Raw genomic sequence first — 17,773 nt, forward strand, 5'->3', positions numbered from 1 at the left:
CGCCTTCCACGAAGAGGCGGAACTTCCGGCGCTGCCGTTGCCATGGCAGCCGAGGGGCGGGGCCGGAAGTGGCGGCGGCCCGGCCGAATTCGGCGGCGCCACGTCTGGCTTGGGTTTCCTCTCCCTGCCCGGGGCGGCGGCGCTGGGAACAGCGGGCGGAGCGCGGCTGGACCCTCGCCTCGCTTCTTCCTTAGCGGCCGCTTCGTAGCGAGGCCTCGGGCGGCGGCCGGGTGCGGCGGCGGCGACATGTCGGACCTGGGGGACTGGTTCCGGAGCATCCCGTTGATCACCCGCTACTGGTTCGCCGGCTCCATTGCGGTGCCGCTCATCGGCAAGCTGGGCCTTGTCAGCCCCGTCTACCTCTTCCTATGGCCCGACGCCTTCATCAACCGCTTCCAAGTATGGACCGCACTACCCGTCCCGGCGTGCCTTGCGGCGTCCGCGCCATAAGAGAGCCTGGTCCGGGCCGCGCTGGGCATTCTGGGAGTTGTAGTGCGCGACTTGGCGGGGCTGGGGGCTGCGGAGGTGCGGTCTGGGGTCTGGACCCCTCTTCGGCCTCCACGGTCGCGCTGGGAGGGAATCGCGCACCGAGGGAGCCCTTGGGAGTGACCCACATCGCCTGCAGCGGGAAGCCGGGCCTGCCTTCCTGCTTAACCTATATAAGGCCTGCGAGCTGGGCCCCGGGTTTAGTGCTCTGCCTCTGCAGGCCCCGGGCTCCCCACCAAGGTGACACAGGCTGCGGTGCCTGGCCCTGCCGGGGCCCCTGGGTGAGACAAGGAGGGCAGTGGCCCTTGACAGGCCCCGTAGTTTGTCTTGCATCTCATTTTGGTGTGTTTTTTCCCTACGTGTTTTGGGAGAGTTGTTTTGGCTGGCACTGGTGGTTGTGCCAAGGCACTACAATCATAAAACCTATGCCTGTGACTTCGGGTGACTTGCCTGGCCTCTGTTGTGTGATTGTGTGGGTGTGACTGGGAACAGGGGCTACAGGCAGGTGTGCAACTGTCCTAAACTGCAGGTAGCTCTGGAGATATTAAGGCAGAGCTAAAGAAGTGCATCTTTTGCACCTTTTTGCTTGGAATTTGAAAAAGTTTCTGGCTGGGATTGCCAGCTTCTATGCCTAGTTATGGTTGACATAAAGTAACAACTGAAGTCCTGAGGTTTCAGATAACAGTGTTTCTGGATGTGTTAGCAATATCAGAAGTGCGCACAAACTGGATATAGTAATTATCCTTGCATTGAGAGGTTACAGGTTCAGTGTTCTGGTATGCAGGAGTGTAGGGGGAGAGCACCCACTGGCTGGATGAACTGAAAATGAAGGAAGATAAAGGATTCCAACTTTTAAATTTCTATTTTACTTGCTCATTATAGCTTCAGTGGAGAAGACTGAATGCAAAAAAAGATAAAAAGATAGCTCTATCTGTAGTTTGTTTCATGTATCGTCCCCAAAATTTAGTAGCTTAAAGGGCTGTTTTTTCCTCTAGTTCTGTTACTCCTTGTGGAACTGTGCCTTTCAGGATCCCAATACTCCTGCTTGGAAGTGTTGCTGCTTAAAGAACTCGTTCATAAATGGCCAGACATTTTCTGTCCCTGCTGCATGTTGCCGTGCAGTTGGCTGTACCTAATATTGATAGATAGTTGGGAGACTCTCTAAAGCAGGTGCAGGATGCTCAGAGCAGTGTGTGCTGTCTGGAATGGTTATGCTAAAGGCCATTGTGTGAATTCCTTGGCCTCTGTTCAACAGGTAAGAATGGGTTCTGTATGGATGCTTTTAGAACAGGGTAGCATCCTTGCACGCATATCCCTGTTGCACTGCAATTAAAGACTCAATACTGTGAAGATGTGACAGAAGTGATCTGGGAAGTTTTGTGTGATTTTTGTTGTAATCATAATAGCTTTGCTTATCAGACTTCGAAAAAAAAAATCACCACCCCAACAAACAACACCTAACTGTAAAAGCTGCTGAAGCAGCAGCTGTTGATACTTGGGCTATTTTTAATCTTCTCCTTGATCTTCCAAATAATTGATAACAAATGAAAAGAAAAGCGCTATGCATATGAGTTCATTCTACAGTATATAAATAGATCTATCTTTCTTTTTTGATCTGGACAGATCTGGCGGCCGATAACTGCAACTTTCTTCTTCCCAGTGGGACCTGGAACAGGATTTCTGTACTTGGTGAATTTGTATTTCTTGTATCAATATTCGTCACGATTAGAAACAGGTATGTTATCCGTTAAATTATATGCATGTGGTGAACTCTGCCCAGAGTTGATATAGACTAAGTGTTGTTAGATAGAGCTTCTATTGCGAATGTCTGTGGTGATGGGATTGCGGCTGATTTGATCAGAGTCATGTGAAAGGCGCTCTGAAAGCTGTTTTTCTGTGACCGGCTCCTTTCTTTGATAGGGAGCCTGTTCGTTTAGGATCTGAACTTGATACTTGTTTCAGTAGGAGGGCCTGGTGCTTTTAGTTGTTGGATTTCAGGAAGTGAAGGAGAGAGAGACTAAAAGATGACATTACCTCTGTTTTCTTGTGTTTGATGTCCTTTAACACAGAAGCTTGATAAAGCATATGTAACAATGGGTATAACCATCTTGAGAAAAACAATGTCAGTTTTTCCTTTTTCTTGAAAGGGGTGCTTACCTGTGTTATTCTATCTACGTTGAATTGAGGGATACGTTGTACAAATGAAGTGTATCCTCTGTCAAACATAAGTGTGAAAAAGGAACTAGTTGGATTTTCAGTTAGAGGAGAGAATTAAGAGTGGAAGAAGGGAGAACAGATAATGGATCCTTTTTCTCAAAAAAGGAATTGTTGTTATGAGGTAGCTTCAAAATTGTTTTCATTTTGCGTTGCACAGTTCATTAAAGCTAGGCAAAAATTGTTTCAGTTGAAGTGAATAATTAACGTATTTGCGAAGCCAAGCTCCTGAAAGCCTTTATGAACAAGAATTTCAGTGTAGTTCTAATGAAGTCTTAGAACTGATGGTGTAAGTGGAAATGCATTGCAAGGTGGTGTTTGGCAAGTCCCACGATAAAGAAGAGGTCTCTGGTAAACCGGTCATCCAGAGTCTTGTGGAATCCCATTAAAGTCATAAGAAGAGTAGCAGGGAAAGGCAGGAGTGGTGCCAGATTGTATTTGTTTGTTTTCTTAGTAAAAGTAAGTAGCAGTTTAATAGCTAGAAATGGTTTCTCCTCTCTGAGCATTTCTGCAGTACGTTATGAACACATGAGAGTACACACACTTAGAAAACGCTCTTGTTTTCTGTGCTGTGGCAGAAGTCTCATGGAAGTCAGTCATTTTCTACAGTAAATTTACATTGCTGCTGTACAACGCATCTGGATTTTGAAACTGGGAAGTCAGCTGTGTTGTTTGAATCAGTGCATTTCTTTTATATTACAGTCATTTTTCTGGGTATAAATGAAGTTCTTGGTTAGGTCAGTCCTCCTTTCTACGAAAAAGGGTTGAATCCTTTTGAAAGTGGGAAGTGTGTAAGTTGCTGATAATATGTTCACAGGTGGAAATCTGCATAGGTCTATGCCTCCTTTTGTCTGTGTAACTGAGGAACTGAAACTTCTGTTTTCAGGGTTGTAGTGGTTTTTAGGCATACACTGGTGTTGCATGCTAGCTTCAAATCTAGCTGTCGGAAATATTCATACAGTTTTGTACTGTGCTTGTGCTTTCCTAACAAGCTGACCTCTAGCTTCCTGAGGAAAAGGAGATTAATGCATTTTTGTTGTGTTTCTGTTGGAGAAGAACATAACAAATACCAACAGAGAAAGCAGAATGAATTATTCAGAGTTCACTCCCCAGCAGTATGAATGATGAGATAATGAGTCTGCAGCTCTTCCCTGAGGACCGGATTATACCCTGGGCTCTACTGAAGGACCCAGTGGAGACTCTTCCTTTCTGTGCTGAGCTTTTTAGAAGTCTGCAGCTCAGTTTTCTTAGATATTCATTGGAAAGTCAATTTAAATAGTTTGTCTAATATTCTTGTTGGTAATCTCCTAGATAATAAGAAATCAAAGACTTTAAGGAGATAATACTTACTTGTTTTCTCCCTATTCTGGAGGAATTTCTGTGCTGGAGTTTCTACAGGATTAATCAGCTTCCTCTTTTTATTTGTTTGTATTTGTTGTATGGCAACAATAAGGAGAAAACTTCAGTTTATCTAGTTCTCCAACTTTAAAACTTTCCAAAAGATTTTTTCCTAAGTTTATTTTTTAGGCATCTAGAGATAATTTCATTTAGTATGACCTGCAGGGAATATTGCTCTGTGTTTTTGTTTCCACTGTTCTGAAGAAAATTGACATGTCATGTACATGTCATCCCATGTACATGTGTATATCCCATGTAGTGATAGGACAAGAGGTAATAGTTTTAAGATGCAAGAGGACAGATTTAGATTAGATGTTAGGAAGAAATTCTTTACTGTGAGGGTGATGAGACATTGGAAGAGAAGTTGTAGATGCCCCAGCCCTGGAAGTGTTCAAGGCCAGGCTGGATGGGGCTTTGGGCAACCTGGTCTAGTGGAAGGTGTCCCTGCCCATGGCAGGGGGGTTGGAATGGGATGATCTTTAAGGTCCCTTCCAGCCCAAACCGTTCTATGATTTTGTGTTTGAAATGGGGAATTAGGCAAGCCATTAAGCTTAGAAGAAGGAACAGAATGCACTGCACATGTGTATCCTCCTTGTCATGTGTGGTAATGTTTCTGGAATGTAAAAACTGTTGCATCTCTTGAATCTGACTAGACGATGCAAAGAGGATGCAGTTTGCCTAAGTAAGGACTGGTTTTCTCATGACTGTCATTAAACTTGATGTCTCTGTTGTTGTCATGCATGTGTATTTATTTCTTTATTGTGTGTTTCTGACTGGCAGCTTCTTATGAAGGATGGGGTCCAACTCCAATTTGAGGTCTTATGAAGTTAAAGCCACTTATCTCCAGAGTTAAACTGTGTACTTTTTCAAGTAGAGGCACTGTGGACTTTAATGCAGTAGGCTGAATGTCTTATTTTTCAGTCTGTAGGTTGTTCTATTATAAGGCTTTTTAAAATTAAAAAGAATAAACCACAGACTGCACGTAAGACAACTGTTATTAGCTGAGCTTTTCTTAGACTCCCAAAAGTAAAGTCTTAATTTCTTACCAAGATTTTGGTACGTTTCCTAATAATTCTTTTTATTTACAGGAGCTTTTGATGGAAGGCCAGCAGATTACATGTTCATGCTCCTGTTTAACTGGATCTGCATTGTTGTATCCTTCTGTTCATCAAACTTTTAGAATGTTTTGGTTCTCCTGTTTCTGCTTGAAATATGTTCAAAGACCAGGTTTTAGCAGCTGACAGTTTTAAAATTTAGCAAGTGTTCACAGGTGAGTTTTTAATCTTCCTGGAAAGGTAGCAAGTGTCTTGTATTGGCACATTTATTAGTATTCTTCCTACAAGTATGTAATCTGGGGACTAGAGTTCTGCTTACACAAAGCTCAGCTAGTGCGTGAACTTCCATGGTGCTCGCTGTATTGCTTCACTTAGCCACTTTTGTGGATTGCTGCATGGGCTAAGAGTGAATTTAGTGTGTTTAAGCTGCAAATGTGCAAATAAGTCTGATCTGTGCCATTCCCTAAGTTGGAAATTCAGGGACCTCACAGAGAGATCCTTTACCTGCTAGGCACAGATTATCTGAGTCTGTGAAATCAGTGTTGCAATATCTGCACTGAGCCAGCTTCCTGAAGAAGCTGGGCTTGTTGCTTTGGGAATGTTGGGAAACAGTTTTTCCATGAGCTGTGCTGTTCTACCTGAATTTTCTTTTAGGTCTCAGGTACAAAACTGGGAGGAGTTGTTGATAAACCAGATGGTTGTGCTACCCTTCAGAGGGATCTGTAGTGGCTGGAGAAATGTGCTGGTCAGGAATCTCATGAGCTCAGCAAAGGGAAGTGCAGAGTCCTGCCCCCAGGGAGGAACAGCCTCAGGCAGTGGTCCAGACTGGGGACTGACAGTCTGCAAAGCATCTTGGCAGAAAAGGCTCTGGGAGTCCTGCTGGACACCAAGTTGGCCATGAGCCAGCAGCATGCCTTTCTGGCAAAGGTGGCCACCAGCCTCCTGGGTTGCATTAGGCAGAGCATTCCCAGCAGCTTGAGGGAGGTGATTACCCCTCTCTGCTGAGCCCTTGTGAGACGTATGGGGGGCTGCATCCATCTCCAGGTTCCCAAATACAAGACAAACATGGACATACTGGAGTGAGTTCAGTGAAAGGTCATGATGATTAAAGGGTTGGAGCATCTGTCACATGAGGTGAAGCTGAGAGGGCTGGGATTGTGCAGACTGGGGAACAGGAGGTTCAGTGGTGTCTTATCATAGAATTATAGAGTAGTTTGGGTTGGAAGGGACTTTTAAAGGTCATCTAGTCCAGCCCCTCCCTGCAATAAACAGGAACATCTTCGACTAGATCAGGTTGCTCAGAGCCCCGTCCAACCCAGCCTTGAATATTTCCAGGGACGGGGCATTTGCCACCTCTCTGGGCAACCTGTTTCAGTGCTTCACCACCCTCAGCATAAAAAACTTCTAATATCTAGTCTAAATCTATCATCTTTTAGTTTAAAATCACTACCTCTTGTCTGATTGCTACAGGCCCTTGTGAAAACAGTCTGTCCCCATCTTTCTTATAAGCCCCCTTTAAGTATTGAAGGGCTGTAATAAGGTCGCTTTGGAGCCTTGTCTTCTCCAGGCTGAATAACCCCAACTCTCTCAGCCTTTTCTCACAGGAGAGGTGTTCCAGTTCCATCCCTCTAATCATTTTCGTGGCCCTCATCTGTACTCACTCCAATAGGTCCATCTTTTTCCTCTGCTGAGGACTCCAGAGCTGGACATAATACCCATGTGGATAAATACCTGATGAGAGAGGGAGTAAAGCAAATAGAGCTAGGCTTCTCTCAGTAGTGCTCAGTGGTGGGACAAGAGGCAACAGGAACAAAATGAAGCACAGAAGATTCCACTTAAATGTAAGAAAGACTCTTTTTACTGTTAGGGCAGTCAAACATCAGCATGGGTTGCCAAGAGAGGTTGTGGAGCCTCCATTCTTGGATGTGCTCCCCTTCTGTCTGTGCTGTGGCTACCTCCTTGTAGCAATTTGTGTGGCACAGCATGTGGAAAAAAGGGAGTGGTGACATCAGTGTGAATCAGATACAGCTGGGAGAGAGAGTGTGTAGAAATGCTGTTGCCTTTATCAATAGATGAACTATCTAGTCACATTCCACTGTATGGAGGGAATTGCTATTCCTGCTAGTCCTGTTGAGCCACGGCAACGACTAGGCAAACAATTGTGCGTTTAGTTATGTTGTTAAGAAAATCATCAGCTTCATTGTGGTTGCAGGCTGTTGGCTGTGAGCTATTAGATGAATCTGATTGTGACTTGACTTTCAAACTGGTCATTTAAAAGCTTCCAGTTGCTTGTTCCCCATATGACGTAAGGAGCAACCTGAATGCATGATCTGGGAAAACACTTGATACCATTTCATACACATTCATGAACGGTTAAAAGCATTCTGATCATAGCAAAATTATTCAGCAATTGTTTCTACTCAGCAGTCACTACAGCAAGTAGATCCTTTGCGTTCCAAAAGTAGTATGAAAAGCCTGCATTGATGCACTTCAAGAAATTATTTTCTAAAACACGGTGGCAATATGTTGGTATTTTTTTAATGATCTGATATATCTTCAGTTAGAAAACCAGCAGTTTAGTCTTTAAAAAACTAATGAAAGAATCCAGCTGTTAAACTTGTAACATGCTTTTATGCAAGAACTGATCGAGTTTCTAGACAGTTTCACCATGGAGGGAAGGTCAGTGCATGCGTCAGCTCTTGGGGTAATGACTTGAGGTGGTAGCTTGAGAGGCTACTGAAAAGCAATTATTGAAACTAAGTGTGTACATCTTTAGATCATTGCAGGGTTTTCATTTTTTCCAGTGGTCAGCTTAATATTACACAGGAACGCTGTTTTAATTTTAAACATTAAAGGCCTTTACGTGTGTGTTCAGCTCTTTTTGTTGTTCTAGTTTATCAGGTTTTACTGCATTTTCCTTAATGGTGCAATGACAGATAACTGGCTTGGCAATGGACATGCAGGTAACTGCTGAAGTTTTTAAATAATGTTATGGAACATTCTGACTACTTAATGACTTTGTAGAGAGCATTATTGACAGTTTGCAGAACATAGTTAAACTAGGCTGGTTTAGTTTATATCAAAATGAACTGTTGTGTGTATATTGTTAGTTTTTTAGTTTGGGTTAGCCTCCGCTGACATCACAAGCCTGTATCTTCTGACTCTCACTTCTAACCTAGTTAGGGAGTCAGGGAGTGAAAATTGGCTCTTTGCACAGTCAGGAAGTGTTCAGCCTTTTACTAAAATGGACACAAGATGTCACCTATATACTGTTTCTTCTAATTAATGTGAATCTGCATTCTTAATTTTTTTACCTAAAAACTATTCTTGGGTTCATTAGTCTTCTAAAATGTAGTGTGCCTTTTACTGATCTTTTTGTGAAAAATGCAGCTGTAGGTTCAGATCAGAACTGTGCAGTGCAAAATCCTCACAAGAGTGATTAAAATAGTGGTCCAAATAACCATTTTCAGTGAACTAGTTCTTATCTCCCCAGATATTAAGGAGGGAGATGGGGGAGTGCTTCTTGGACACAACAGAGTGTCATGGTTTTAATAAAGACCCTAAGGTGCTTGTGTGAAGAGTCAGACTGCTGGTATACCGTAGGGCTTGGGGAAGACTGGACTGGTGCCGGTGTGCCAGCTTTAATGTGGAATCTGTTGAGTAGCGGCACCCCTGCAGAAATGATTTTTAACCTCTCTTCCAAACAAATGAGCTGGTTTGCAGCATTAAACCAGTTCATGGAAATGTTGCTGGCACAGTCTGTCAAAATCAGCATGTAGCTAAAATAGTGCTTTATATTTGTTTCACTAGGAATGGTCCAGTCAGCTAGTACACGGTCACAGTAAGGAGGTATTTGAAACAGTCTCATCTCCTGGTATGGAGCATGGGTTACCTCCGAGCTCTGCTGAGGTGCCTTTGCCAAGGCTGGCGGCAGTACTCTGAAATAGTGATTTACTGGTGCACTTTCCTTCTGTGGTGCTCTGAGGGGAGCATAGCTAGCATTTGGATGGAGTAACACTTCAGCTGCTCTGTTAGCTTAGCCCCAGATGAGTGTGTTTGGGTTAGTGCCCAGGGTTGTGAATGGAAATGATTGTGGCACAAGCATGTCACTGACATTGCTGTAGGTGGTGCTGCTAAGGAGCTGGGAGCAGAGGAGTTAACGATGGCTGCTTTTTCAGTTGGTGCAAGTTGGAGCCCTTTGCTTCAGCATGGTCTTGCAAAAGAGAATGGCCAATGCTTAGCTTTCTCAATAGTTTTTGAACAGATCCATGTCACGTGATGGCAAAGATTCTGGGGCAATCTTTAAAGGTTTTTCTGATTTATTATGCTTACGAGCCATTTTTGAAGCTTATAGGTTGTGCTGTCTGTTTGTTTCTTAGACTTCTGTGAAAGCAATGGTAACTTTCTGCCTTTTTTTTTTTTTTTTCAACATTGCAGTTGCTGATGATTCCACTCATCATGTCAGTACTTTATGTGTGGGCCCAGCTGAACAGAGACATGATCGTATCATTTTGGTTTGGAACAAGATTTAAGGTATGTCAGACTGGATATTGGAAAGGTTTGTGCCCCGAAGATGCACATGAAGGGGGTGAGGAGCAAAATATAAATACTTTGTGTTATTAAAGATGGCCTATACTTTCACACAGCTATATACTCCTTGAGATGCAATGAAGACAGATTTGTTCATGGTCTTCCATATGGTGTCACTCAGTGTGGCTTTACTGAAAACATGTACTGACAACTGAAATTCATTGGTCTGAAGAGAGAAAAAAATTCCTGATAAACATTAACTTGGATAAAAGCTGAATGTAGTGACACCGTAGTGACAAAATGTTGATATTTAAATTCTTTCCTGTGCAACCTCATCTGTTTCTGCCCGATCATGTAGTGAAAACTCTTTTGATCATTGTTTCCAGACCTTTTCAAAATCAGAAATGTTACGACTTTGTTTCAGATGTAACCATGCTGTGGAACATAGAGTGCCAAAGACACATTTACTTAAAATGTTTAAATGAGTGTGATTTTTCTAAAAATGTTAGTGGTTGCTTGGTTTGGAGTATCCTGCCTCGTTAGGTAGAATCTGCTTAAGTTAATATATCAGGATTTGAGTAATGCCTAAAACACTGAGATGATAATCGTGCTTACTGCAGTGGGAAGTTGAGCAGCTTTATGTCCTTAACTTGTACTTAAAATTTCTCTGTCTCCACTGTATTCTTTTTCAGGCCTGTTACCTTCCATGGGTTATTCTGGGATTCAACTACATCATTGGTGGATCGTACGTATTTACTTACATGGCCAATTTGAAGTTACAGAAGTTTTTATGGCTTTTGAACTGACTGCTGCATTTAGAAGCAGTATTAAAATAAAAAGCTTAAAGCTGTATAATCTGACTGATAATGCTTAGTATGACATGGTCACCATTTAAGATAAAAGCAAAAAGGAGATGTGCATGTGAGAACTAGAGAATGTAGGTGAGGGGAAACCAAATAAGAATTTGGTTTATCTTCTAGTAAATCTATGCATTAGGCCTTTTCTGTACTACAGGAAGGGTCCTGTAGTGACCAGCCATCCTTCTTGGTTTTAGAAACAAATTTAACTTGACCCTGGTAGTGCTGTTACTTCTGTTCCTCACAGTCTTGCCAAATGCAATGTTTTTTTCAGCTTATGAAACAAGGGAAAATGGAATAACAAGCCCACACAGTGCCATATTAGTGCTTGCTGAATTTGTTGGTCTGTCTTGGGTTTCTGTGATGAAACGGTGATGCAGAAACCCTTCTGTGCATGGTCTTTCTCATTGGTGCTCTGCATTTGTCTGGGGCCTCTTGGTGCCGCTGTAACACAGTTGGTGACAGCAACAAGTTATGTGGTTGATTTATAAAAGGAGGAGATAGTATAGCAAAACCAAATTCCCTTTTCTGGCTGTGCCACCTACTGACTCATCCGTCACTTGAGAAACTGCTTGCTGTTAGATACCTGCTGTTTCTATGCATGACAGAAGATACTCAAGGGCCTCCATTCAGTGTTTTTGCAAAATTGGGAACAAAACAGTTCAGTACAGCAGGAGACAGGTTGTCCAGTGAAAACAGCAGTAACTTCTCAAGCTCTGCAGACTATTATTTTACACGCTAATAGCTGTACGGTCTAATTCTCTGATGTAAACAAGTATTTAATTGCATTTTCAGTACAGACTGTAGAGAAAGCTTGGCAGGGAGGGAGGGTGGAACAGCCTGTTGATGTGCTGGCACTGAAGGTTGGCCCTTATAAAGAAGTGGCTGCAAAGTGCTGAGGGAAGGGAAATTTTCTGTGGCTCACAGCCCTGGAAATACCCGGGGCAGGTGAACAGTAGTAGCTGGCAGAAGATGGTCAGTTTATTTTCAGAGAAGACAGCATGTGAAACAATTCTTTTTCTTCTTGCCTTGCAGAGTCATCAATGAGCTGATAGGAAATCTGGTTGGACACCTGTATTTCTTTTTAATGTTTAAATATCCAATGGATTTGGGAGGAAGGAATTTTCTCTCCACACCTCAGTTCCTGTAAGCTGGCTTTATTCTTTAACTCACTGTTTGTTTGGTCCAATTTTCTGTATTGTTCATTAGGCATATATTTACCAGATTGTAAGGTGTAAAATACTTTGCTAAATCAGTCTGCTTCAGACTATTGTATTGACTGTGCTGCTGAGTCATCAGATGTTGAGTTTCTTGTAACTGACCCATGTGAGCGTTCTGTTACTCCTATGGATGGCTTATGTCCTTTACCCACTCGTAAGAGTGAGAGTAAAAGTTGTAGTTCTGCTAGTAAGTTGGGCTGTAAGAAAGAAAACCCCCTAACAATTATCAGATAGCACCAAAAAACCTGTTTTCTCCTGTAAATGATCTTTTATCTGTATTTCCATGTATCATTACAGTGGCTACCAGTTCAGCAACCTGTAACAATAATAGGAGTTAGTTTAGACTTGTTCACAACTATAATGCGCATTCTGCTTTGCAGTCTGTACCAGTCACCTTGACTTGAGACTGCAGGTCTTGGTTTCTGAAGAGCTTTTTCTTGTGATTTGTTAATTGTTTTGGCATTGAAATGCTATGATCAGAAGCCAAAGTTTGTAGCTTCAGTTGCCCTTGTCCTCATCCTTTTGTGTTGTAAATATTCCTTCTCTACCAAACTTTAGTTAGCAACTCAGTTAACCCTTTTTATAGCATAAACTGTTAATTAGAAGATGCAAAGTTAATTTACAGTTCTACTTTATGTACAAGTTTTAATGAGTAGGCAAGTTTTATTTTCTACCTCTGTATTTAAAAGCCCTTCTGGTAAACCTAGTTTTCCATAAAGGTTAGGAGACAAAATATTTTTTTCCATGTTTCTCAAGGTAATAACAGCTCTGAAACGTCCATCAGTCTTGTTGGTTATGTGTAATTCTCTTGAGTCCTCATAGGTGTATTTAACTTTTCTCTGTGTTTGAGAAGCAGGAACAGAAGTACTGCGAATATCCCTACAAAGGGATAAATTCTGCCTTGCACTGTAACATTATATCAAAAAAAAGACACTGTGATGATTTACTGGTACCTTTAATATAATAATGAAGAATTTGTACCGTACAGGATTGTTTTTCTTGTAGAAAGGAATTGGGGTTTTATATCTGGGGCCTCAGATTTTAGTGGTTAGATTTAGCAAGGGATCTGCAGGAGCTCTGTGTAACTGTTGTAGAGCTGGAATGACTCTGCACTGATGGGATCCCTTGCAAAATGCAGAAGCTGTATTTTAGATCACTCTATTTAGATGATAGCCCAAGTTGGATGATAAAGTCTTACAGCTCTCATTTGCTTTGGCCAGGTCACTTGAGCTTTGATTTCAGACAAGCTAGTTGCTTGAGCCTGTTTCCCTTAGCCTCATTTGTCCTCAGTCCCTCAGGAATGTTTACTTGGAGAGCAGTGAGATGGTTAGATGCTGTCGTAACAGGACCTATGCAACTATTGAAGAGAGAGATGCTCGGAAGTTATTTGGATTTTTGTTATTATTTCCCCTTAAAAAAAAGAGAGAGAATTTAGAGGAACTAAGTTTATATCACAGTGTTTATTCTCAACAGTGAGACCTCCTTATGGGTTTTTTTTCCCCTATGTTTGGATTATTGTATCTAACCATATCCCAGAGATGGAAGTTCCCCAGAATTCCCATTTCAAAATGCACTGAGGGCTTAGATTTGGAAAGAATTCTGTGAAGTGCTGCCGTGAAAAGCCAGTTTTATTGCAAAGTCTAGCAGCTAAAAGGAAGTGCATGGAATAGTAGTCTGGGCATTTACCCCCAAGGTACAGCTGTTTCTCACTTTCTCTCCTCCTCTTCTGGCTTGCCCTAGGTACCGCTGGCTGCCAAATAGGAGAGGAGGAGTGTCGGGGTTTGGTGTCCCACCTGCTAGCATGAGAAGAGCTGCAGAAGACCCACAGGGTGGTGGAAGACACAACTGGGGCCAAGGTTTCCGGCTAGGTGACCAGTGAAGAACTCCTGCCTTTGGAAAATGGCAACTCTTTGGTTTTAATAGGACGTAGAACCGACCCTTCCTGGTGCAGAGCATGTTTAAGAACCAGGCTCTCTGCAGTACTGTTGGATTTAACTGATCAGAAAGAATGTTTCTGGTTCAAGAGAAAATTAAAAAGTCCAGAAGGCAAAAATGTAGATCTTGCTCCAGGTTAGCCAGTAGTGTCCAATTTGATTCTGCCATTAAAAAAAGCCTTCTTTATACAGTATTGTCTGTCTGTTGCAGTGGGCATCCATTATGCAGTCTTGTTCCATGAATGTGATGGAGCAAGGTAATGGTGTTCTGTCTCACCTGGTACGTTAAAAGCTTTGTTGACCGTGGTAAGTTAAGAATCCAATGTGAGGCAGATGGATCAAACTAACCCCAAAGTTTAGGAAGCTGACTTTTTCCACAGCTGTGCTTAAGTCCCTGCGCCTTTGGAAACATTATTTAAGTGATATCTCTACTGCATTCATAAAGCAAAGTGCAAATATTTCATTTCCATTATTAAGCTATGTTTTAAGGGGAGTTTTTTCTTACAGTGCAGCATTTTCCTGCCTGCTACAGCACAGGCTGGGCAAGACCAGGGATAAGAGGGCTTTCATTTGAAATGGCAATAACAGATATTCACAGAATTTAAATCTCTGAGCTCTTCATCGCATGTTACAAGGCTTGCTGTTTAAACTGAAGTTGTCTAGCTTGTGTGGTTGGTTTTTTTTTTTCCCTGAGATCTGTGAATTCTTGGCTTCAAGGTTTCTATTTTGATTGCAAAATTGGGTAGCACAAATAACATTTAAACTAGAAAATGTAACATATCATTGTGGTTAATGTAAAGGGTATTAACTGCAGCATTATGTTTGTTAACTGCATCTTCAAATTTCTCTTCAAAGCTTTAAGACCTCAAAGAATTAAAGCTGGAAATAAAGTTTTCCAGGGTCAAGATACAATAGAACAGATTGCTTTACTATGGGACTCTTTCACTGTCAAATAAGAAATTATGTACACTGTTTATTAGTATTTACGTTTTTTGGTAGAAATTTTTGACATGGAAAAGGGAATGATTCTGTAGAGTAGTTTTCCTTGTACTGGGTTCTCGTGGGCAGAGCACAGGACTAAGACCAAGGAAGCTGTAATGCTAGCTTATTACTGACCGCATGGACTTGAGCAAACTTCTTTCTTACTTCAGTTTTCCCAGCTGTAAGGAGGACTCATTTGTCTCATAGCATTCTTAAAAGGTAGCTGTCCCCGACTCCCCTAGGTAGGTGCTTCTAGTGAGCAAGGTAAGGCTTAGGTTCACGTAAATGACAACCATTAAACTAGGAATGCAGTTACTCTAAGCTTAACCAAGACTTCAAAGTTGGAATATAGTTGCTCACTTTTTGTTTTCTAGTTGGAGGAAGAAAAGCATCGTCACTAGGATGAGATTCAAGTCTCTGACCGAGTTTCCCATCAGCATTTTCTTTCTTTTTACTAGGTAGGTGGGGCACAGAAAGTTGTTCTACCCCAACTTGGGTATCTCAGGTATCTGTAAGTGGAGTGAATCTGGGCCAAAACATTTTTATTGCTACTTTGTTTCTTCACTAAACCTGGGTTCTGAAGGTTTAAAAACTTGTAAATACTATGTGATGTGAAACTGAGTGGGAAATAAACAGTCAGACTGGAAGTTTTCATCTGGCTTGCTTGAAAAAAATACATGCTACCTTTCTTCACTGCAGGTTAATTTTGTTGATTCAGCTTGTGGAAAACCGTAGAAAACTGGTAATGATCATATTGCGTGCTTACATTTTACAGGAACTTGGAGTTCAGAAATCACCTGCCATTTTTGTTTGTTCAGTGATGAAGTTTAAAGATGCTCTTGTCTTTTTATAAAATGGTAGGTAGAAGAGAGGAGTTCAGTGTTGTAAAGAGTAGTCCGTAGACTGACAGCTGTTAATTGATTTTATTTGGGAAGTTTGGGAAGCACCATTTTTATAGGAGTCATGGTGCAACTGGTCTTTTTAATCGTAGTAATATCACTGTCTCCAAAGCATTTGTCTTAATTTTGAATCAGAACCTAACTGTTAAGTGAAGTTGCAATAGTTTGTGACTCAGCCAAAACCCTGGCACACTCAAATTGCAGCACATCTTTGTACAGAAGGCCAGAAGAAAGGCTTCGGTGGGAGGAAGTATGGCAAAAGTCATTGTCCTGGCCCAGTGCACTGTGCTGGGTCTTGCTTTCTAGTACATCCTCATTCTCTAAGAGAAAAAGTTTTGCAAGGAAAATAGACTTCTATTAAGTCTTGGTTAGCTTTTGAGCTGCTTCAGGTCAATTTAATTTGGTTTATGGAAAATTCACTTCAGAATTCTGTATTATGAGCTTGGTTGGTTTGGTTTTCACTTGTCACTTGACCTGAAGCACTGTTTCTCCTCCAGCGTACGCTGACAATGGCAGTCTCTTGTTAAATGAGTACCTCCTTTCTTATTTTGTACAGATAATTTCCCTTTTTGTAATCAATTTTTGTTGACAAAATTTTAAATTAAAGTTTTAATCTCTGTTACTGTCTCTGTTTCACTAAATCATATTTCAGCTTAAGACAAACCTTGTGATCTGTCCATCTCCAGGGAATGTCTGACAGCTGTACTGTGACACCACCTTCTGCTGTTGATAAAAGTACTCAAGAAAATGACCTGCTTTTGGGTAGGAGCCTTGTCTTCTCTGATGAACTGCAAAATTGTAAAGGCGTTTTCTTTATCGCCATGAGTCTTGACAGTCTGTGTCCTTCCTGGCCGATTACAAAAAAAAGCTGTAAAATGGTATACTTGATTATACTCTGTTGTCCTTTGGGAGGAAGTACGCTCCTACTCACCCTCAAACTGTGTGAAATTGATAGAGATTAGTTACTTTTCCAGGGATAAGCTTGGTATTCTGCAATACTCGCTGTCCAGGCAGATCTGCACTGCTGCCAGAGTTCCTTTTGAGGCTCTTATCTCAGCTGATTTGGAGACTTGTTGAGCATCCTCTGAATGACTCTTCTGGTCCTCATTGTTCGTGTGACTGCATTTCTCCTGTGTGTTACCATAGAGGCACCAAAGAAGATCATGGACTTGGTACATAAGGCACTCTGTGAATTTGTTGTGCTTCTTGAGCTGGAAAGTCTTGGTCCATACTATACACCAGACAACAGCATGGCAAGTGTGCGCGTTTTGATTTTGCTCCAGCTGCATTAGGAGTCAGCAGAAGAGCCAAGAATACGAAATCAAATGCTTCTAAAATGCTTCATCTTTCATTCCTATCACTTTGTCTGGATGACAGCTCCTCTCTCAACACAACTCGGTAATGTGGCATTGCTGGAAACTGGACCTGTTGCTTCATTCTGTCATCTGATTGTCACATTAGGAAAACTGAGAGGCTTTAATTTTCAGAGTAGCATATTGTTTGCAATACAACCTAAGATTCTTTCTGTGTTTATATACCACTGTGTACCTTATCAAGGAGGAAAACTGCTTTGCCTTGATGGTTAAGGTAGCGAGCTGAAGAGATAGACACTAATTTACAGTCTGAAGCTTCTGATATAACAAGTCACCTAATGGCTTTTTAATCCTGTTATGCATCCATGAAATGAAGACGATTCATATTCTCCCTTGTTCCGTGCTAGGCTTAGGATGATGGATCAATTTGTACTTGCTGTAGTATGGCACAGCACTAATTTTGGTGAAGATGTTCTTAGCAGTGTCATCCCCTGCAGTAGTAAATGGCTTTTCTTGTTTTGTGCATCCCTAGATTCTTATTTTGCCATGGATGATAGTAATAGTGTGACTTGATATGCAGAATTGGGTCTATTGTCATGATTTTATTAAGTTAAATATGTGATATGTGCATGTCAAGCAGAATTATGTCTAAAAGGTGATGATGTGCTCTTTTCTAGAATTGGAAAGATGAATACGCTTCAGCTGCTTGTATTTTTCAAGCGTGCTTTTTTGGTGATGAAAGGAGTTCTGTTTGCAGCAGTGGCTCACCCTTTTATCATCTGGAACATGATCTAGAAGGAGTGATTACAACACTTGTGAGCAAAAGTTGCATAAAAAGAGCTGTAACTGTGGGATGCTGGCGAGGCCTCTGCAGAATCTCATTGGT

The 17,773-nt window shown here is 41.8% G+C and overlaps 1 protein-coding gene across 3 annotated transcripts; it reads left to right on the forward strand.

Annotated features, from left to right (window-relative positions):
• The first annotated feature begins 57 nt into the window (after positions 1-57).
• DERL1 (derlin 1) lies at positions 58-17,412 on the forward strand. Of its 3 annotated transcripts, none has more exons than XR_008820553.1 (9): positions 58-399; positions 2,110-2,221; positions 5,187-5,251; positions 8,090-8,116; positions 9,591-9,686; positions 10,376-10,428; positions 11,576-11,686; positions 13,501-15,532; positions 16,227-17,412. XR_008820553.1 is itself a non-coding variant. In XM_056330190.1 (8 exons), exons 1-8 carry the CDS (start codon positions 247-249, stop codon positions 13,637-13,639), a joined length of 756 nt encoding a protein of 251 aa, XP_056186165.1. In that variant the 5' UTR covers positions 58-246; the 3' UTR covers positions 13,640-16,193. The 3 variants fall into 3 exon arrangements, 1 of the variants encoding a protein (XP_056186165.1); XR_008820552.1 differs by having other exon boundaries at positions 16,261-17,412; XM_056330190.1 differs by lacking the exon at positions 16,227-17,412 and having other exon boundaries at positions 13,501-16,193.
• Positions 17,413-17,773: the final 361 nt, after the last annotated feature.

This window comes from Falco biarmicus, chromosome 3 (assembly GCF_023638135.1).
Source record: "Falco biarmicus isolate bFalBia1 chromosome 3, bFalBia1.pri, whole genome shotgun sequence".
In the NCBI taxonomy this organism is placed as follows: Eukaryota; Metazoa; Chordata; class Aves; order Falconiformes; family Falconidae; genus Falco; species Falco biarmicus.